This window comes from Impatiens glandulifera, chromosome 2, assembly GCF_907164915.1.
Source record: "Impatiens glandulifera chromosome 2, dImpGla2.1, whole genome shotgun sequence".
In the NCBI taxonomy this organism is placed as follows: Eukaryota; Viridiplantae; Streptophyta; class Magnoliopsida; order Ericales; family Balsaminaceae; genus Impatiens; species Impatiens glandulifera.
This window is the reverse complement of record NC_061863.1, coordinates 50,089,304-50,113,038: the sequence shown is the minus strand read 5'-3', so window position 1 is coordinate 50,113,038 and position 23,735 is coordinate 50,089,304. Positions and strand designations below refer to the sequence as shown.

At 30.6% G+C, this 23,735-nt stretch overlaps 1 protein-coding gene across 1 annotated transcript; it reads right to left on the bottom strand.

Moving 5' to 3' along the window:
• Positions 1-21,552: 21,552 nt before the first annotated feature.
• LOC124924840 (2-oxoglutarate-dependent dioxygenase DAO-like) lies at positions 21,553-22,644 on the bottom strand. Its single transcript, XM_047464829.1, has 3 exons — positions 22,295-22,644; positions 21,893-22,214; positions 21,553-21,798 (listed from the first exon to the last, which is right to left on the bottom strand). Exons 1-3 carry the CDS (start codon positions 22,642-22,644, stop codon positions 21,553-21,555), a joined length of 918 nt encoding a protein of 305 aa, XP_047320785.1.
• Positions 22,645-23,735: the final 1,091 nt, after the last annotated feature.

Genomic DNA, 23,735 nt, shown 5'->3' with positions numbered 1-23,735 from the left:
AACTGCAGTAGTCAATACTCAATATTTCGCTCATCCCGCCGACTACTTATTTGTTTCGTATTTTTTCTCTTCGTTCTCGCCTTCAAGAGTTTGTGAATTCAAACTTGGTTCCAAACTGCAACAGTCAATACTCAATACTTCATCCATTGACCGCCAATTACTTATTTGTTCCGTCTTTCTTCTTTTCGTTCTTGCCTTCAATGGTTCATGGATTCAAACTCGATTCCAGTTCTAGAAGCTTCCCACTAAAAGTTTGAAACTTAATATTCTGTTAAATAACATATTCATTTTTTAAATGGACTTTTCTCAAAATTAAGGTATTAATTTGGATGGTGATGAATTTAAAAATGCTAAGCATGATGAAGTGTCATTTAAAAAGTTTAGGGACCAAATGTAATAGTTACATCAATATTGTCGAAGCAATGATCAAATGTTCTAGAAGATGTTGATGCAGACATTGAAGAAAAAGATAATGAAATAGAAGGATTTGACATGAATTATATCTTGATTGATGATATTTAAAAAATATTGATTTTACTGAAATTTTATTTTATGAATTTTTCAAAATTTAGTTATTTTTTGAACTATTTGGTCAATTAATGTGTAACGATAGACAAGACTCTTGTTTGATGTGTATTATGACTATTTGATTATGTTTTTAAACTCTTATTTTCTATAACTATTAATGATTTTTATTTATTTTTATTCGTAGTGAGACAACTCGCGGGCGGACCCGTCTAATCCGCAACTCACCTTGGATTGGGTTGGAGATTTTCAGCCCGCCAGGATGTTAGGTCGGCTCGCCGTCAACCCGTCAAACAATGTGTTTTGATGGGTAGGCCCGCCCCGCCGTGGGATAGCCCGTCTAAACGCTCTAAATATAAGTACTCTAAATTTTATTTATTAAAAAGATAAAAAAAATATATTAATTTTTTAAACAAGTAAGTTGATTAATTAAACTTTTAAATATTATTTCAAAAGTCAAAAGACAACAATTACAAGTACAACAAATTAAACAATACATATTAATCAATATAGTTGAATAACATAAAGAATTACAAATTACTCTATATATTTCATTAACAATATCAAACTCAATTCAACTTTTTAATATAACTCATCGAAATAAAAAATGTGTTAAATTGATTCAAATGTGTTAATTAGTTTAAAATGGGTTAAATATATATATATATATATTTTGTATTAAACAAGTCAATGCTAAACATATCAAAAATTATTAAATTAGTCAAAGATATATATATCAACCCATTTTAAACTATTCAAAAATATATACAAATTAAAACATATTACACAAGTCAAATAACCAAGAGATAGGAATTATTTCTGAAAGAGGTATGATAAACCCAACAAAGGGTTAGCGAAAGCAAGCCACGAATCTTACGTGGCCTTGCCAGCTAGGAGAGAGAAAAATGAAAAAATTAAAATTATTTCTACATTTCTGCATATCCTCTTTCACCCAATAGGGTTTCATATTTCTGCATTTCTTTCTCTCATCATTTATTTCTCTTCTCCGGCTCCGACTGCGTTTATTTCTCTTCTCCAGCTGCATTTATTTCTTTTCTCCGACAACATTTACTTCTCCATGGTATCCTTTTTAAGGATCTTTATTATTTTTTTAATAGATCTAGGGTTTAGATTTTATAGATCTAGGGTTTAGATTTTACAGATCTAGGGTTTACATTTTACAGATGTATTTATGGATTTAAACTGTTTGAATTTTCAGGAAACTGAAGCACCGAACTTGAATAACCCAGTAGATGAAGAACTTAACCTGAACAGATCCACCCCTGTTGAACCCGAAAGGTACCCTGAACAGATCTAGTGGTTTTGGGACAAGAAATGGTCCTTCCTTGTCCCGAAATGGTTGGTTTCGGGACAAGAAAGGGTCCTTCCTTGTCCCGAAATGTGTGGTATCTTGTAAAAAAATGTTGTGTTTTGGGTCAAAAAATTATGTGTTTCGGGACCCGAAATGAGTCGTTTCGGGACAAGAAAGGGCCCGAAACGACTCATTTCTTGTCCCGAAATGGTGGTTTCGGGACCCGAAATGAGTGGTTTATGGACTTTTTTCTTACGGTTTCACTTAATTTTTGCAGTCACATTCCTAGTGTTGGAATGACATTTTCCTTCGAAGAACAACTTCTTGAATTCTACACATCATATGCCCACTTAACGGGATTCGGCATTACCAAATTAGGGAGCAAAAATGTATGTGGTAAGAGGAAATACTTCAGCGTTGGTTGTGCCAAGAGTTTTATGAAAGAATCGAAGGCAAAAAATAAGTTTCATCAGCCTAGACCAATAACGAAGACAGATTGTAAAGCAAAGATTGATGTTGTTGTTCGAAATGAAGGAGAATATGTGATAACAAGTATTTCTCTTGAGCACAACCATACATTAAGCCCTAAGAGAATACGTCATGTTAGATCCTACAAAGTGATTGACGAAAATGTAATAAGAAGATTGGATATAAATGATGAAGCTGGAATAATTGTGGCCAAAACATTTCAATCACTTGTAGTTGAAACTGGAGGGTATGAAAACATGTCTTTCGATGAGAGGACATGTAGAAATTACGTTACAAAAGCACGACGGTTGAGGTTAGGGAGTGGGGATGTTGAAGCACTCACTAATTATTTCTTAAAAATGCAAACCAGGAACTCAAACTTCTTCTACCTTATTGATTTGGACGAGGAATCCCGAATTAAAAACGTGTTTTGGGCAAATGGTAGGTGCAGGGCTGCCTTTGAAGATTTTCATGATGTTATCTCTTTCGATACAACCTATTTGACAAATCGCTATGACATGCCTTTCGCTCCGTTTGTTGGTGTTAATCATCATGGTCAATCCATTTTGCTTGGATGTGGATTATTGTCAAGTGAGGATTCAAATTCTTTCACTTGGTTGTTTAGAACTTGGTTGAAATGTATGCATGATAGACCTCAAAATGCCATAATCACAGACCAATGTCGATCCATGGCGATTGCAATTGAGAAGGTATTTCCTAAAACTCATCATCGATTTTGTTTGTGGCATATAATGAAGAAACTTCCTATAAAACTTGGAAGCCATACTGAATACCATCTAATAAAGAAGAGGCTGAAAAACATAGTATACAATTCCATAAATATTCAACAATGTGAAGAGGATTGGAATAGACTAATTGAAGATTATCAGTTGGAAGATAATGTTTGGTTGAAATCTTTGTATTTGGAAAGATCTAAATGGATACCTGTTTATGTCAAAGGACAATTTTGGTCCGGCATGTCAACATCTCAACAGAGTGAAAGTATGAACGCCTTCTTTGATGACTACGTGCAGTCCAAAACATCCCTCAAACAATTCGTCGAGCAATATGATCGGGCTCTGTTGAGAAATATCGAGAGAAAAAAGAAATTGGATTTCCAATCGTTTAATTCTTTGATACCAACTGTAAGTGGATTTGCCTTTGAAAGACAATACCAAACCTTCTACACTCCAGATATATTTAGATTGGTTCAAGAAGAAGTTAGAGATTTGATGTTGTGCGACAACTCAGTCATTGAAGAGGAAGGGTCAGTTAATATATTTAGAGTTGAGGAAATCATTTTGGGGGTTAATGGAGAACATGTAAGAGATTTTTCTTACAAAGTACATTACAAAGAAAATGATTGCAATGTGAAATGTCAATGTCGATTGTTTGAGTTCAGAGGTATTTTGTGTAGGCATATCATGGCTGTGTTGAAAAAAAAATGAGGGTGAATGAGGTACCAATGTATTATATAATGGACCGGTGGCGTAAAGATATTAAGCGTGGGTATCAAAATATCACAAATATTTATGATTCAGATATGTCTGTTGAAGAAAAAAAACGTCACAATAGTCTAACTTGATTGATGCAAGAGGTTCAACAAGTTGGAGTAAAATCTGAAGTCAGTTGTTCTTTTTGGATGAACGGAATAAAAGGCTTGATGGAACAGTTTATGTCACTTAATCATGGAAGCACTGAAGCTTCTAAAGACCAAAGCACAGAAGCATCTCCATCTCCATCTCCATTTCAATCTCCCGCTACATCCATTTTGATACACTCTCCTAACAAAGTTAGAAGTCGAGGACGACCACCAACAAAGAGGAAACAATCTTTAATTGAAAAAATCCCCAAGACTTTGAGATAAAAAAAGAAGGGAAATACGGCCACAACATCTACAGTTTTGGATTCAACACAACAACAACAACATCAATGGAATGATCCACTTTCAACTCAATTATCCTTCACAGCACTTTTGTCCTCTCAAGTATATGTCGAAGATAATGCGTGTGGGGATAACATTCAACGAAGATAGTATTTATTTGATCATGTTGTTGTCACTTTGAATATTTTTACATTTTTATCATATCTTTAACGAAGATAGTACTTATTTGAACATGTTGTTGTCACTTATTTTTGTCCCAAAATAACATTTCGCGTCCCGAAACCACTCATTTCGGGTCCCGAAACCACCATTTCGGGTCCCGAAACAACATTTCGGGTCCCGAAACCACCCATTTTGGGTCCCGAAACTACCCATTTCAGGTCCTGAAACCACACATTTCGGGTCCCGAAACGACTCATTTCGGGTCCCGAAACACCATTTCGGGACCCGAAAAAGGTTGGTTTATACTTTATACTTAGTTTAAATTTATGATCATGTTTTTTAACTCATATTATACTTGGTTTTCTTGGTTTATACTTTATACTTAGTTTAAATTTATTATAATTGAAGACTAGAAAATAATTGAAGACAAAAATGTACTAAATTAATTAAGGGTCGCTCTTTAGATACAACTTATACGTTTCAGGACAATCTTCTTTTAAAATTTCCAGAAACTTATTTAAGACGTTCTTCAGATTTTGGTTCAAACTTGAACGGATGATCATTGCGGTGTATTTGACTCGCAAAGCTTCAATCATTCCCTTTGCCTAAAAAATGATAATTCAGCGGTTATTTATTAAAGATTTGTGAAACAAATAAAATGTGAAAATATGTAACTTACATTTTTTTTGCTTATAGCACATTCCCAATTTGCATCGCCAATGTAAGTATGAATATGTCTCATGCAGTATATTGCGCAATCCGTTTTATTTGAACTGTCTTGCCAATGTAAATTCAAAACATTGACCGAGAATTGGGCAATTTGGGTTGAGATCTCTTGGTCGATAGTATTGAAGTACTCCACAACGTTTTCTACCTGTTTTACGAAAGAAGTTAATAAACATAAACACTTTAACATACATTATGTGTAAAAAACACTTCAACAATACCAGTTTCCGAATTGTGACATATTTATGTTCTCATTCTATATCTGGGTCCAGTGGGAGGTTGTCGAGGACTTCAATTACTTTCTTCGCAATGTTGATGACAACAACATAATAATGACTTTCGTATAAAAATGGGAAAAATATCTGCAAAAATATCACCAAGATTCAGATGACATATATGAGCAAGAATAAGTATTTAATATAAGCATATTGGACTTACCAGATTAGCAGTTTTCATGTCTTCGGGTGTTATTTTGAAAATTCTCATTTCTTCAATCATTTTGTCAATAAAAAGGTCTTTCGTTCTCCAAAAGCCCTGCAAATTAAATCAACATGACAATAAAACAATTGGTTTATACAACAATGAAAGATATAGAGACTTATCGTAAGGACTGTTGAAAAAACAATTTTCGCTTCGGAGGATAATTGGCAGTGCATTGTGATCATGTTTGCCCACGCATCAATAATACCACTTTCAACATGGCATCTATTTTTCATGGATTGAAATTGCTCTACGTTGATATTGGTATGCTCAGATACATACACTACTTCCTTCCTGAAACCACATAAAGAAGAAATGAAGTTAAAAAAACACCCATTTCGGGACAAGAAACACCAATTTCGGGACAAGAAACACCCATTTCGGGACAAGAAACACCCATTTCGGGACAAGAAACACCCCTTTCGAGACAAGAAACACCCCTTTCGGGACAAGAAACCACACATTTCGGGACAAGAAACCACACATTTCGGGACAAGAAACACCATTTCGGGTCCTAAAACACCATTTCAGGTCCTGAAAGCACCCATTTTGGGTCCCGAAACACCATTTTGGGTCCCGAAAGCACCCATTTCGGGCCCCGAAAGCACACTTTCGGGTCCCTAAACCACACTTTCAACATAATATAACCAACATCAACTAAGAAAGATTGATTTACCTCGCATTCTCATCAGCTTTATTTTCAAAAATGAATCTCAAAACTACTTCATCCCGGTAATCTATCTTGACAAAATTGAAGAAAACTTGGTTTCCTTGCTTGTTCTTGATCAAATATTGACATTGAAGGCGTGGTGGAATTTTCATGAGTTCGAGAGGATATTTCCTAGGTTTTTTGACCAATTTTTTTCCTTTCAACACCTCTAGAGGAATTTCTTGACCACCCTCTTTTTTTACCACCAAATCATGTCCAACTTCATGAATTTGGGCAGACTCGAAGTTCTTCGGCTTGTCCTGCGTCATATATGGAGATTTAAGGTGTGCTGGAACTTTCATTTGTTGCACGGTATTTTTCCTTCTTTTTCTTGGAACCACCTCTTTTCCATCGTCCTCAGTGTGACACCCCTCATCATTTTGAGCAGCAGCCTCCTTGTCACTGGCCTCATCAAGACCCAACTCCTTGTCAGAGGCCTCATCAAGACCCACCTCCTTGTCAGCGGCCTCATCAAGACCCCCCTCATTTTGAGCAACAGCCTCTTTGTCACCCCCCTCATTTTGAGCAGCAGCCTCATCTTTGTCACACCGCTCTTCAGATGGTGTTTGATCATTGAAGTATTTATGCATGGCATCCCTGAAAAGTTTATTCTTGTCCATTGCTCTGTAAATGATGTGCATTGCGTTGTCATACAATGGCGTTGCATCCCAGCCTGAACTTAAAGATTCCATTTTTCTCATGGCTTTTTCAAGCATCACTGTACATTTCGTAACGCACACCAAATTCTATGTAAAAGTTATTCTATCGAAGTCCGGAGCTGGTGACCTCTTCCGAGGTGGTGACCTATTCCTAGGTTCTGCTGTTGCTGCCGCCGCCTTTGGGGTCTCAGACACCCCATCATTCATATCATCCTCCTCGTTCTCTCCGAAATCATTATCCTCGTCGTCGCTCTCCTCCCACATCCCCGGTAGTGGAATGCGTCCCAGAACGCTTCCACGTCCGAATCCTCCATTATCAAACTCTGTATCCAGCCTAAACTTCAACGTTGTGTCATTCCAACATGACAGTATAGGAAATCGTCGCTCACTAACTCCTCCCAGTTCAGGGTTGCTCACCCTATACACGTAGCATAGCTGAAAACATACATATGTTAAAACTAAATATTTTTGAAAATATGAAAATGAATTACTGATAACTTACGATAAAGAACGTATGTGGTCCTTGGAAATGTCGTTTTTCATTCTCCTTCACTTTTGCGCATGATTGAACTAATCCTTCAAGTACAAATTTGCACCAATTGAACTTCTTGATATTGTCAACATCTGAAATAGATTTCAAAATTATATACCTGCAAATGAAAAAAAACATTTTTGAGGATTATTTAACAATACATATTTGTTGTCATGCAATTGAAAATAATAGAAATGAGATATACCTGGATAGGTTACCTAGGTGATCACACCAGAGAAAGCAACTGACAACAAATAATACGAAGTCTATCTTGAAATTGTTATCAGCAGCTTTGTTCTCAATGATTTTGATCGGCATAGCAGTCGCTAAAGGAGCGCCATTATCAGGGTTACCCCATCGAGTCCTAAATAACTTCAACTTGTCATCAGTCTCGTTATTATGATATTCTACAATGTCCAGCTCCCCTCTGGGGAGACCCAATACCATATGAACGTCCTCTTCTTCGATTTTCACTTCCTCGCCATTCTCTAGGGTGAATGAACATTTATTGTAGTCAAATTGTCTGACTAGATAATGAGAGATCTCCCCGGGGCATTTTGAAAACGATAATGAAAGTAGAGCGCCAAATCCTATTGACTTCACAGCATCTTTTTGTTCCTTAGACAACATTTGAAAAAGATTGAAAAGGCCACTAGACGATGTCCTAGTTAAAAATAAGTTGTGAGGGACTGCTTTGGGAGCTGTTGCTCTGGGGGATTTGGGAACTGCTTTGGAAGCGGCTTTGGGAGCTGGTTCGGGAGCTGATTCTTGGACATTCCTTTTACGTTTATTTGCCTTACAAAAACAAAAGATAAACATTTAAAAACCAATGAAGTAGATAATCACATAAATGAAGCAATTCGGGTCCCGAAACCATCCATATCGGGTCCCGAAACACCATTTCGAGTCCCGAAACCATCCATTTCGGGTCCCAAAACCATCCATTTCAGGTCCCGAAACCATCCATTTCGAGACACTACATTCAGCCAAACATAATATTATAGCACTTTCTGGTCCCGAAACCATTCATCTCGGGTCCCGAAACCATCCATTTCGGGTCCCGAAACCACACTTTCGGGACCCTAAATTCAGCCAAACATGAAGTTATCCAACTTTCGGGTCTAGAAACCTATCATTCGGGTCCAAAAATCACAATTTCGGGACCCTAAATTCAGCCAAACATGAAGTTATCCAATTTTCGGGTCCCGAAACCTATCATTTCGGGTCCCGAAACCACACTTTCTGGACCATAAATTCAGCCAAACATGATATAATTCCACTTTCGGGACCCATAACACCCTATTTCGGGTCCCGAAACCTATCATTTCGGGTCCCAAAATCACACTTTCAGGACCCTAAATTCAGCCAAACATAATATAATAGCACTTTCAGGTCCCGAAATCACACTTTCGGGACCCTAAATTCAGCAAATACACAATAATTTTAGTTTTTGGGACCCATAATTCAACCAAACACAATTAAATCATACTTTCGAGTCACGAAAACTTTGTTTCGAGAACCATAATGCAGCAAATACACAATAATCATAGTTTTCCCTAACCCTAACCGCAAAACCCTAACCGCAAAACCCTAACCGTAAAACCCTAACCCTACGATTCTAAAAGAGAAGATGTCTTATTTACCTTGTCCTTGGAGATCTGGGAGATCTTGGAGTCTTGCATGGAGATTTACCTGGACCACCAGCCTGAAAAGAAAATATTACGAAATGAACACGAAGGCGGACGATTCTGAAACTGAAATATTAAAGAATGAGAAGTGTCTTACCATTTTCGATCGAAAGAAGAAAGTAGAAGTCGGGATGCCGGAGAGAAAAATCGCCAGAGAAGACGCCGGTTCGTTCGCCGGAAGTGATAAATGAAAAGAAGGAAAGAGAGGGAAGAAGAAAGAAGGGAAATGGAAACTGAAACGTTTTAAATTTTTTTATTTTTTTCTCTCTCCTAGCTGGCAAGGTCACGTAGGATTCGTGGCCTTGCTTTCGCTAACCCTTCATTGAGAATATCATTTCTCTTTCTGGAATAGTGTATACTAATTGGGAATGATGCTAATTAGTATATACTATGGCATCTAATTAATAAGTGGATCCTCCAACAATGGGAATTGTATACCGGTGTGGGTCTTATCCAGATCATCAAATCAACATTATTAGTGTATATATAGTGTGGGGTCCATGATAAGTCAAGAAAGTGAGGAGCCAGGCCAAGATTGTGGGAACCTTAGTGACATTAGTCAAAGGTTCAAACTTGGGCTTACCATGGACCCAACACCAAGAAACACATAATGTCTCTTCTTCTGAATCAAACCAAGACAACAACTTCAAGGGCTCTCTTATGATCATAGCTGCTTGTTGCAGGGGGTTATCAGTTCAGGCGTCAACTATTACAAGTGATGAAGGAGAAAGGACCTGTCTTTGTGACTTCATTCAACCATCTCAGCATCTCAGCATGCATGGTCCTTGTTACCATAATGGGATCATTTTTTTTTTCTTTCTGAGCAAATCAACCTGGGAAGGCAAGTAATAATAGTACTTTTATGAAAAACAAACCAACATTTGATGATTATATTATATTTGATCCATTTTTCTGCAGGGTTGTAGGATCAGCTGTAATAGTTGCTGGAGGGGGACAAAGTAAGGTAAAAAGGAGCTTAAATAATAAGCAAGAGAGCAATCATATAGCTAGCTCCTCATGTTGACCTTCTGGACAGTGATAAAAATGAAGAAGATGAGGAAAAAGAGAACTCAAAAACAGAGGTTAATAACAATTCTTTGAAGCAGTTTGAGTACGATGTTTAACACAAGTGAATAAAAACAGTTGATGTAAATTTGTCCAAGAAAAGAAAAAACAAAAAAAAAACAAAGCTCGATCCTTGTCCTTTCTCTTATGTCAACAATTATCAGGAACTCCTCCCTGCCTCCTCTGCATTGCAGCTTGATGTTTATCTGATGAAACAAATAGGAATAGTAAGCAAAACATGATGTCTAAATGCAATCTGTTAGAATATAAGAGGGACAAATAATTAACCTTTCCATAAATCAAAATTCGAAAGGTTTATATTCGAGCCACACACAGTCTTCATTGCTCGATACAAGTCCTCCTGCGTAGTAGTATCCCGCAACTCATACACCACGTCGTGGACTGTCTTCCCATTAGTAAAGTATATACGGTCATTCGCATGATTGGTCTGTCGGCATCCTGCATGAGTTTCAAGCTCGAGTGTATTGACAACCTTAAAAAGAACAAAAACAAATTAGCATTAACAATATAAATATATATGTATATGATAGTAATTAACATTAAATTAGCAAAAGAAAAAGAGAGTTTTCTTTAATTACGTACATTTTCAAATTTGCAACTACTACAGCCGCATAAGTAACCAGGTGAACTGATTACTGCTCTCAGATTGTTCTGCACAAAAATGAAAACGGTTAATTAAAGGGGGAATGTGAAAATGAAGAAGTTAAGACATGTTAATTACCTGTCTTGATGGAGACGAGTACATGACTGGTACTCCATCAAAGACCTTACTGAATATAAGGCTTCTGGCGTTTAATGGGAACTTCCTTAGAGTACCCATCTGTCGTGGAGTCATATTATAATTTATAATACTCCTTCCACTACCATTTTCAATGGCGGCCAAGGGAGTAGTAATAGCAGTAGTAGTATTAGTAGTAGTAGTACTACTGGACTCATTTAACGGTTTCCCCAATGGATCATCAGCAAGAATTGTGCTGGGAGCTGGAAACTGGACAGGGTGAGTGTTGGTAATAATTCGATCTATTGTAGTTTGAAATCGCTCAGTTGGATAAGTGGCCATGGGCCGAATTGGTAGGCTTAGTACTGTAGTAGAATCAGGATTCATCATTTCCATTTCAGAATTTCCAGTGTTTGGAAACATTCTTTGGAGAAATTCTAGTGTTAGGAAATATTGATTTGGCTGAGGGTATTGAGGAGGCATTTGCCCAATTCTTCCAATTAAATTCTGTCTTCTTGAGTTTTCAACCGGCCCAGAATCAGTGTTTTGATTTCCTCTGTTCCAATCACCTGTCTGAAAGTTAATAATGTAACCAATATTAGACGAAGATTATTTAATTACGTACTATCAAATCTTATAATACTCTAATCTCAATCAAATAACACGAGTCAACCGTAACGAACAATTTCAAATATATCAAGAGAAGTTGCAACAAAAGATATTCATCACAATGTTTACAATTCTCTTAATCAAAACTAAATAAACTAAATTAGTTTTAATATCTTTGTCGTATGTTTTGTCGTATCTTGTGTCGTATTCATTCTCCGACTGGGTTTGTCGAGGAATGCGTATTAATTGGCCTAGCTAGGTTAATTAGGGCCCATTTAATTTATGATGAACAAATTTATATCAAAAGAATGAAATTAAACAATTCAGATAGAATTGAAGATCACATAATAAATATAGAACAACAACCTTTCCTAATATATTTTCTATTAAAAGCCTCAAAGTCTAATGCTGTTGATCTATATATATAGATATACAAATGAAGAAGTAATGAAAATATTTATTTATATGTGTCTTAAATTGTTTATACGATTCAGATGTTTTGACCCAGCTAACTTTACTTTCACACTGTCATTGTTTAACAATAAAAAAGTTGTACACTTTTAAAAATAAATAATCTTATCAGAATTGGAAAAAGAAAGTTTGACTAAAAAAAGATTCAGAGTTCTTTAATTAATTATTTTTGTCAATAATAAATCATTAATAAAAGCTTTAAATAATTAAACAAATGCAAAAATTTAATAGAGAGATTTACATAACTAATAAGGATAGATATTAAAACAAAATTACATGGTTGATATTAGATCAAAATTACCTAAGAAATATAAAAAGTATATTAATGATTAATTAATAAGATTAAACTCACCATTTTCACCAAACTGAACTTTAGAACTTGCAGCTATCTAGCTTTTCAAATGATCGACTTTCCCTCTGAAATCAAGATGTGACATATAAACAAAAATCTAATCAGTTTCGACAATTATATATCATTTAACTTCAATTTTGATATTAAATCTATATATATAAGATAAACAAGAAATTGTTGCTTCATCATTTCATCATGAAAACATTATATACAAGATCAAAACCAAATCTTTGATATTATATTTTTGTTGTTGTTTATACAAGAAAAAATTGACAGTTCTATCTTAAAAGTGTTATATTCGATGATAGAATTTCAAATAATTTAGAGAGAGAAAGAGAGGAAACAAACCTTATGAAAAATTACAAGCAAACTAAGAAATGATATTATGTTTATGAGGGCTTTTAAACTACTCTCACACAGTGATCCAATGTTCTCTACTACAACATAACTCAATGCATCTGGACTCTACACATGTCATTGATGGACCATCCAATGGCTCTAATTTGTTTATATATAAGAGGTAGTACTTTTGACAGATCAATCCGAGCCATCCATTGTTAGCTGGGACACATTAACTATTTAAAATTTTTAAAAAATATATTTAATCACACGTGTCACATTAATCCTAATGGCTTTTTACAATTAAGGATTTACAAGTTTTATGTTGATTAAGGCATGCATACATAAGCTACATTTTATATTACTTTTATCCTTTTCAAAGTCAACAAAAGTACTTTTGATATGTTTCAAATAAAAAATTTAATAATTTTAGTTTATTGTAATTTTGGTACATCATTACATGCGAAGATTAATTAAACATTAATGATTAATGGGATTTATATAATCTGATTTTGAAAACCTTTAATTGGCTACATTAATATTTAATATTTAGATAATTTTTAGGTACCTTATTAATTACTATTATGGAAATAAATATCAAAGTTATTTTTAACTCCCAACAATATTGTGATGTTTGGAGATTATTCAATTGACTTGTATATTTTAATATGTAAAAGCATTAACTTTTTCTTTTTTAATTGATCACTTTTCATAAATAATAAATAAATTATTAAAAAGATAATGTATTCCCAATGCAAAATAATAAATTTATAAATTATTATTATTATTTTAATTAAATGGTTCATGTATAAACAAAAATAAATAAAATGATAAAGTAATTTTTATTGCCGTTTATGTTTATGGTTGAGTTCCTTATTTTTTTTTATCAAAATAAAAAAAAAACAACAGAAAAAATAAAAGTTACTAATTTGAATGAATTAATAAAAATGAGTAAGGATAGAAAGTTAAACATTTGTAACTAAGACCCTCTCCAATGGAACCCAAAAATGAGATTTATCCTTAAACCAAACTCCAAAAGAAAAACCAGATTTCTCATTCCATCTCTCCAAAGGAGGCGAATATGCATGGTTACTATACACAATAGCATATATTTTTTTTATTTACATTTTAGCCTTTAACTTTTATTTAATTAATTTTATATATTTAACTTATTTATATAAGTTATTTATATTTTAATTTATTTATATTTTAATTTATTTATATTTTAATTTGTTTATATTTTTATTTTTATCCTATATTTTATATTAAACTTTTTTTTTATAATTATTAATTTAATTAATTTATATAATTTATTTATATAATTTAATTTAATTTATATAATATTTTTTATATAACATAAATTTATAATAATGTTCAACAATTCTAACATTTAAAAAATTATTTCATTTTTATTTGTAGGAATAATTTTTTATTTCAATCTCATATGTATTTTTTTTCATATGTATTTTTTTTGGTTGTGTATTGTAATTTTTAATGAATTTTTATAATTAATTTATAATTAATTTTAAAATAATTGAATGATATTATAATATTGTGGTGTAATTTATAAGTTTGTAAGATATTGGGATAATATTAAAAGGTTATAAAAGTTGATGTAAAGAAAAATATTATAAGAATATTCTTTTGGGGTTGAGAATGAGGTTGGAGAAAAATTACTGTTTGATGTGACATTTACACCAAAAATAAGTTTGAAAATAGGTTTTTCGTTGGAAATAGTCTAATGACTTAAACGAATGAGTGGAATAATTTATTTATTTCTCGTCATTAATAATTTATCTCTTCTCTTTATTAATAATTTATTTTTATCTCTCTATTAATAATTTATTAATAACAATATATATATATATATATATATATATATTAAAATATATATTATATTTGATAAATATATATTTAGGAGAATAAAAAATTAAATAAAAAATTATTAATTATTTTTTAATTAATTATTTATCTCATCTATTATTGATATATAGAGAAATAAGTTAGAGAAATAATTTGGAATATATATAGAGAAATAATTTAGAGAAATAATTTGGAAGAAAAAATAAGGGAGGAAATGATGTGCTGTTAATAATTTTATTTATTTATTTATTTTTAAAATGAATAATAATAGAATAAATAAATTAATAAAATTAATAAAATATATAAAATATATAAATATATAATTTTTAGATATATATTTATTAAAACTCTTTTTTCTCCCATTTTTTTCTCTTTTAACTTTTTTTTATATATTTTATTATTTTATTAAATGTATTATAAACTTAATTAATTAATTAATTAATTAACTCATAATGTTATATTGAGAATTGACAAAGGAGGAGGAAATGGGGAGAGAATGATGTGTCACTACATCACAAAAGTTGAAGAGAGAGAAGATTGAGAAATTTTATTATTTTTTTGGCTAATCAAATTGCATCACATCATTCTCTCTCTCATCCCCTCTCTCAAATTTATCATTTCTCATGTTATATTATCTGAGAGTGTTTTTTTTATTTATTAATATTGAATATTAATTATTCATAGTTTAAGTTATATTTATCTTCAATATCAGTATTTTTTTTAAGAATTGTTTTAACGTTTTAATTTTAAATAAAAATGATTTGATAATATATTTAAAATTATAAATATATATATTAATAATTTTAAAATATTATTTATAATAATAAAATATTAAAGAGAGATATTACTAAACATTTTTTTAAAATATTAAATAATTGAAGAAAGATAAAATATTAAATGGTGGTGATAACTGATATGTATAATTTATAATTAAATAAATAAAAATTGCTAAGGCGTTTTAGTTTTTAGGTGACGTCTAATTCACCCATCATTAACTCGTCCAGGCAGACAGCCCATTTATATAAATATTTAATAAAATATATAAATATTTAAATAAATATATGAATATTTTGAGCATAACATAATAGGTTATAGTTTAGTGGTTCAACATAAAAATTTAGTTTTTTCATTTTATTATAAGTTTAAACTTTACCAAAAACAATTTTTTTTAATTAATTTTTAATACAGGCAATAAAAAATAAACTTTTATTTCTATCGGGAGTTAGGATAACCCAAAATTCGGGGCCGGATCTTCATTAACTGTCTACATTCTACCATCTTCTCTCCCTATGAATGGACTGAATTACTAGTAATTTCATATAATAATAAAATAATACAAATATCAAAAATTCATCAAATTGCTTATACAATAATAATCAAAGTAAATATTAAAATTCAAAATATTATTTCACAATTATAATCTTTTAATTGACTCTAGAGATAAATGAGTCACTTTTTATTCTTGTTAATTATTAAGTCCTCTCTACAATGGACAATTTTTTTTTTGCATAATTTTGAAACACGGTCCGAACATCAACCGGGTGAATAGACTGAATTACTAATTAACCAGTAATTTCATATAATAATAAAATAATACAAATATCAAAAATTCATCAAATTGTTTATATAATAATAGTCAAAGGAAATATCAAAATTCAAAATATTGTTTCACAATTACAATCTGTTAATTGACTATTGACTATAGGGATAAATGAGTAACTTTTTATTCTGGTTAATTACCAAGTCTTCTCTACGATGAGTCTATGCATGATCAATTTTTCTTTTTACAGAAGTTTAAGATTGTACACTTATTTGGTATTGCATATGTTGGTGTTTCTCCAACATAATCTAGGAACAAATTACACGTAAAAAAAATAATTCAGAGACCTAATAATCATTATAGGAAGTATGAACCTCAAAATAATATTAAATGACAATATGAAGTATGAATCTCAAAATAAGTCAATTTTTCAAAAAAAATAATGACAATAACTTAAAAGAATATGAAATAAAATAGACTTAACTGGATTATGCGAGGGACAAGACTTCAAATCAAACTATAACCTCCGATTTTTGGATAACTATGCTTTTATTTTGAGAAAAAATTAAGTTTAAGTTATGACTTACAATGCCACCTTAAATTATTTTTTTAGTCTGGTAAAAACGGAATCAAGTTGGTTCAAGTAGGAGATGGAGCTTAAAGTGAATGAAAAAGTTTGACATTTTTAGTGTCTAGAACTTGAAATCGGTAATCTACCCATATTGAACTATAAATAGGTAAACCTAATGAGAACAAAAAAATAGAGAGAGGAGAACTAAGAGAGTGATAAATGAAAAAGGAAAAAAAGTAACTTTTTTAAAAAATATGATAAACTCGGGTTAATCCGGGCTGCCGGATTTCCGATCCAACCGGCGGGTTGGCCGGGTTTAACTGGATTGATTATATTTCCGGTTTTTTCATCAACCCAACCTGGTTTAATGACCGGTGGGCTGGGCCGGGTTTCAAACTATGGTTTGAAACATAAATAAACTCAACACTTAGAAATGTAAGGATATCATGTTTTGCTGAAAAGAGAGCCTACATTTTCTTCCGAAAAAAGGGGAGGAGAAGTATTTTTTCGGTGAATCCCTCTTGTTCCCGTTTAATCTCTCGATTCATTAAGTTGTTTTTACATCTATTTCTTCTATTTGGGGAGTTTCTTTCAGTTTCTTAGTAATAATGGATTACATATTCTATCTAAATAAATATTTTATAATTTCAATTCAAACAGGGCTATTTAAGAAGGCTTAAGTCTTTGATACCTATATATATGTATGAAGTTATGTAATGTTTGGTTCAGTTGGATCACTAGATAGTTATGGGGTAAGACATATTCAACAGAGATATATTAGAATAATTTGTATTAGACAATACCCAAAATGTAGCAGTTTGGTTTAACCAATTTTCAAATTGAGGAAAAGACTAAGAATGCCATTATGTGTTCTTTCTTAACCACAATTTGTATATTGGTTTACCCTACTTTAAAATTAGTTGTATTTGCATCGATCTGGAGCTGAGTTCAAACGAAATAATTACACTATAAATTCTTTCCAAAAAAGGGCCAATATATGTTCTTTTAGGAAGGTGATGAACCATTATTAGTCTACACAAAGGAAGACTGGGCTATGGTTTGCTACAAAATTCTATAATGGATTTTTATCATTTGATTAATCACTTTTGAATTTTCATTCTTAATTGAAAAAGTCTTATCCAAGAAGGTTTTACCTTTTCAAGAATATTTAATAGAAAAGGGGTTTGTTGGATTTTGTTACATATACCTCATAACATAAGATTAAGACATCTAATTAATTAATTAGTTAATTATTTTTACACTTTTCAAGATTTAAAACATAATTTCTATTAGTTGAAACATCTTTAATTAACAAATGTTGGAATTGTTGACTGTTTTGCCCCCCACCCCAACATAATCTACTTGTTTAGACTTGGGATTAATGTTTTCTTTAATGCGGGTCTGATATCACTAGACCCATTCGGGGCGGGTTTTAATGGAATTTGTTGGGTTCACTTTATCTATGATCAGGGCCGGGTAAACCCGGCAAGACCTCGGGTTAGGACAGCCCATTTGTTAAAAATATCAAACTATTTTATTAAATTTATTGTAATTTTAAATATAAATAGTTGTGACGGGGTGGTTTAAGAAAAAAAAATTTAGAATTTTTATATGGTTATGGGTTCGAATCTTACTAAAAGCATTTTTTTTAACAATTCTTTAAAATAGACCTAAGACAACAAAACATATATCAATCTTTTTCTACCGGGGCTGGGTCAGCCCAAACTTCGGGACCAGCTCTGTCTACGATCATTACTATTCACTAATTGGTTTTACTTTGTTTTAATAATAAAACCAATTTAAAAAGATAAATAATTCTGAGTTGAAAATTCTTTAATAAAATTTTTGTTATTACTGTACCGTGTAATGCATCATTCATGTCCTTCTTCGATCCATTACTTACCACCTTTCCATTATTGGAAAGATAGTTCCTAGTTGACAAATCTTACAAAAAGCAACACATGACCTTCAATTACTTATTTGAATTAACTTTTGAACTTTCAAATTTTACTAGACTTGACTTCTTCAATTAGGATCCAAATCATTAGCTGAAAAATTCAAACGATTTTGTTGATACATTTGAGTAATTAAATATTATACAATTAGAAATCTAGATTTTTTTGCATTATATGTATAGTATATTTTCACATATGACAGTACTTTCTTCAAGTACATTGCTTTCTCCATTGAACAAGTCTAATGTATAAATTTTAAGATGTGAAATTCTTTGACTTAAGACTTTTTAAAAGTTAATTTCATTCCTAACATGCATTTCTTTTATGAATTTGAACTATCGTTTATTTTAAAGAGATATGTTGGAACTTATTTTTGTTTTCTTAAACTTCTCTAGAAGAATGCGAAAAAAAAACTTACCAACTTCTCATCTTTACTGAGTTTTGTTTGGTTGAATTAAAAAAGATTTAAAATTTATGGATTATTTACTCTTATTAATCACATTACTTAATTTAAGCAATTTATTAATTAAAATACTAAAATATTTTTTATTTTATTTTATTTTATAAATTAATCATTTTTTATTAAATGTATTTATTAAATGTAAGTACTCTTTAAATTATGTTTATTAAATAAAATTCACAAAACAAAAAAAAAGTATTAATTTTTTAAGGAAGTAAGTTGATTAATTAAACTTTTAAATATTTTTTCATAAATCATGAACAACTATTAAAAGTACAACAAATTAAACAATATATATTACTCAATATAATTCAATAACATAAAAGTAATTACTCTATATAATCCATTGACTATATCCAACTCAATTCAACCTTTTAGGTTAACTCGCCTAACAAAAACTAAAATAAAAAGTATTTAAGAATTCAAAATGCATGGATTTGATTCTCACTTAAAATATTTTAGATTGTAATGAGGTCATTAGTCTCATGTCATATCAAGTTTGGACAACGTCGTGATATGCATGTCTGTTTTTGTGAAATGTTCAATCCATAATCGCATTGACTCGTATTTATGTCGTTTTAAGACCACTACTGAGTAAGATAATATTATGTTATACCGTACAAAGTTAATAGCGTGATAATTCAATCCGATGTGCAAGTCTGTCTACTCATGACTTGTGTAGATAGGGATACTTGAATTATCCAGATTTTTTTTTATGGTTGTCTACTATTTAAAACTTATGTTTCAAATATTTTAGGAAAGTAGTTATTTTTTTAAGTTAAGGATAACTATAAAAAAAAAATACTTTTAAACTTTTCTTGATTGATAAAAATATTTTGATTCATTTTATTTAACAGTTCATTATTTTCTAAAAAATATTTTTATAATTTACAAAGTGTAATATTAATCACATTGAATAATTAAAATAAATATTAATCCACTAAAAGAATGAAAATGAAAGTCACCCCTTATAGTTAAGCTAGCTTTTATATTAAAAAAATAAAAAATAAATACTAATCATAATATAATTAAAAAAACATAAAAACACTTATTTATATTAACATAATTTTTTAGATTTTATACTTTTCACTTATTAATTTATTTTAATATTTTACTGATAATTTATTTTCCATATTTAATAAAAAAAGTGTTTTCATCTAAATTAAAAATGTGTTAGATTGATTCAAATGTGTTAATTAGTTTAAAATATATATATATATATAAAAAATCCTATTAAACAAGTCTATCAGTGTTAAATATATCAAAACTTATTAAATTAGTCAAAATATATGTCAACCCATTTTAAACTAATTTCAAAAATATATATTGACCAGATTAAAACATATTAAACAAGTCAAACATATAAAATGCGTTCAAACGAATAAAAACTTACAGGCTAAACAAGTTAAAATTAACATATGAAAATATAATTAATAAACTAATCAAACAAATACTAAAAAAAATATACACTTTGAATAAATTTAATTTATCTAATAAACAAGTTATTTTATGATGCCAAGAAAACTCTTCTAGATAAAAGCCCTGCAGCTGCATTTCTTTTGTTCTAGTTTTTTTTTTATTTAATTTTAATTTCTAAAAATTAATAAAAACTCGAAATTAATAGTTCCACTTTAAAATCTATTTTTGTAGTGATTTCTTTTTCCTAGTTGTATTTCATTCATTTGACTATATAAATTATTATATGTGACCAACTAATTAATTATGAAAGAACCGATTATTCAAATTAGAGTCAAATTTATTTACCAAAAATAAATATTAGTTGAATTATTGTAAGAAATATATATTCTTACAAAAAGAAAAATGTGATGTGCCATCGGAATCAGTCAAACAATGTGCCCAATCTATACGATTTGTGGAGCTCCTTTTTTTTATTTATTAAAAAATTATCTATTATATATATTTTTTAAATATTCAATTTATCTATTAAATTATTATTTTTTTAATTTTAAATTAACTTTAAATAATTTTAATGAGCTTGTTTTATATTAATTATAATAATTCAACCTATTAAAAACTCAAATAGTATTGTAAAAATAAAATTTGATGAATTTTATTTGGTATAAATTTGTATTTTGAATTATAATTTAAATTCTAGTGTTATTTAATAAACATATTATCTTTTATTTTACATATAAATTACTTTTTTTAATTATAATTCATATTACTATTTTTATACCATAATTCAAATCAAAAACATCTAACTTTAATTCCATGTCAGTCTAAGAAAAAAAAACAGAGATCTTTATTATTTAGATAGGAATACAAGTCAATGTTGACATACAATTATTACAAAATATGAAAATATTAAGAAATGTGTAACAATCATGAATAGAATAAATTAAATCATGTTAATGAACTTTTACCATAACAATGTTATCTTTAAAAATATTTTTTTAATTGATTCCATGCTATATTAGCACTTTAGTTATCGAGGCGGAGGAGATCAACAGCTCCGGTTGAAGAGCGGTTAGCAATACGAAGCGACCAATATTCATCAGCATTGATCGGTTTGTACAAGCGTGGATGTTCCGAGTCTACAAATTCTTCGGGTGCGGACACCTCCCCTTCCTTTGCTCCGAACATAAACAAAACAATCGATATTCTAACTTTTCCCTCATAACATTGAACCCTATGCCTCGCATTCCATAGCCTCCCATTGCTCCATATCTAATATATAAATAAAAGAACGTTACTTCATTAATTTCCAAAATTGTGATCATGTCTAAAAATAGATATTCAAATAATAAAAGTTACTACTAACCGCTGCAAGGTCTCCAAGGTTTATGATTAGAGAATCCGGAAGAGGATCAACGTAAACATACTGGCCGGTTTCCCTATGAACGACCTCGAGCCCACCTACTAATTCATCGTCTTGAAGGACGGTTATGAAACCAGGATCCGTGTGTAGGTAAACTCCCGTGGACCCTATATATTCTCGAGTGTAGTTATATTTGTTCATTTTCAACAAACAAGGCCACTCACTGAATATATCATTTTCTTTGAGTCCCAATCCTTGAGCCAATTTTCGCGCCACCATGTTAGAAACATCGTGTATAGCTTCTGAATACTCTGACATTACTTCCCTATCATCATATCCAACAAATTAATTAATATTCATAATTTGCAACAAATTAATTATTTTCTTCTAAGAGTTAATACTAACCTTTGGCGAGGAGAGGCAGCAAGTTGATCAAAGAAATCCTGAAGAGCACCGGGTGCAGCCATGTCATGGCAAGCCAAAGCCTCGAAAACCGGCGTGACCTGGTGGGGGGCAGTGTATCCTCGACGACCAATAGGGTTAAAGTTTCTCTCCTTTACATCCATGGGGAGGTCGAGAAACGACCTTGAAACAGCCTTCATTTCCCTCATCAACGGCGCAGGAATGCCATGGTTAATGAGGCGAAAACAACCCCATTCCATGCATGCGCCCATCATCTTCTCCATTTCTCCAGGAAACTTAATCTTGTTCATGTCAACAACAGGGATGAATACACTTTCAATCCCACGACCCATTTCTAACTTGAACTTGAACTTAAACTTTAAACTTTAAACTTTAAACTTTAACTTGTATGTGTTTGTAAAAGCTTGTGAGTTTGTGAGTTTGTGTTCTTCATACTGCATATATATAGGAGGAGGATATTAAGTAGTTGTTGGGGGGAGGTTCAGTATTAAAAAATGTTGAAGAAATTAAAGAGAAGTTCCTTCTGCTTCTTGAGTAGATTAATTCTTGTCTACTGTTCAAAAGCCACGACCTTGATTGCGTATTAAATTTTATGAAGAACTTGTCCAACTTAGACCTGGAAATTAAATTTAAAATAATATTATTTTTATGTTTCTTTCATGTGAATGTGAGTCAAGTCAAAGTATTAATATTTCATATATATATTATTCTCCCAGTACAATCATCCGCCTTGATTATGATAAATTAAATAACGGAGAAAAAATAAATAATAATGGTGATAATTTTGAAGATATAAAAATATTTTTACTAAAATGACATAAAATATATTAATACATAATAATAAAATAAAAAATAATAATTTTAAGTAGATGATATTTTAATATATTAGATAATAAATTAAATAATGTGATTGATGAGAAAATGAGTGAAATAATGTAGAAGTATTTTAAATTATTTAAATAATTCAAGTTGAAGTAAATTTTATTTTTTTATTTTTTTTTATATATTAAATGAAATAGAAATGGTATGACAGTCTATATACGTCATACGTGTAACATGCATATGCAAAACTCACTAACAAAGGTATATATTCACTATAGGAAATTTTAATATAAAAAAATTAATTTATATCTATTTAAAAAACTGGATTATATTAATTAGTGTTACAATAAAGGAATTTTATATATATATCCAAAAAAAAAAAAATTTAACGAAAGACTTATTATATGTCTCACAACTATAACATCCACCTCAACTTAAAAAGCTCTACGTAAACTCGTGACATTTAATTTTTAAGAAGTTACTTCTCACTTGATATAGGTCAATTTTATTTTTATATTTTGTTTAATAAGAAAAATTATTTAAAAGTGTTATTATTTATGTACTTTTTACTTGATTTTATTTATTTAATTATTTAATACTA

Bases quoted from the DNA above. Each gene is read 5' to 3' on its own strand.
- LOC124924840 (XM_047464829.1), bottom strand. From the start codon at position 22,644: ATGGGTCGTGGGATTGAAAGTGTATTCATCCCTGTTGTTGACATGAAC. The intron at 22,215-22,294 runs GTTAGTATTAAC...ATATGATGATAG, and splicing joins GCTGCCTCTCCTCGCCAAAG to GGAAGTAATGTCAGAGTATT. The intron at 21,799-21,892 runs GTTAGTAGTAAC...TTTATATATTAG, and splicing joins ACCTTGGAGACCTTGCAGCG to ATATGGAGCAATGGGAGGCT.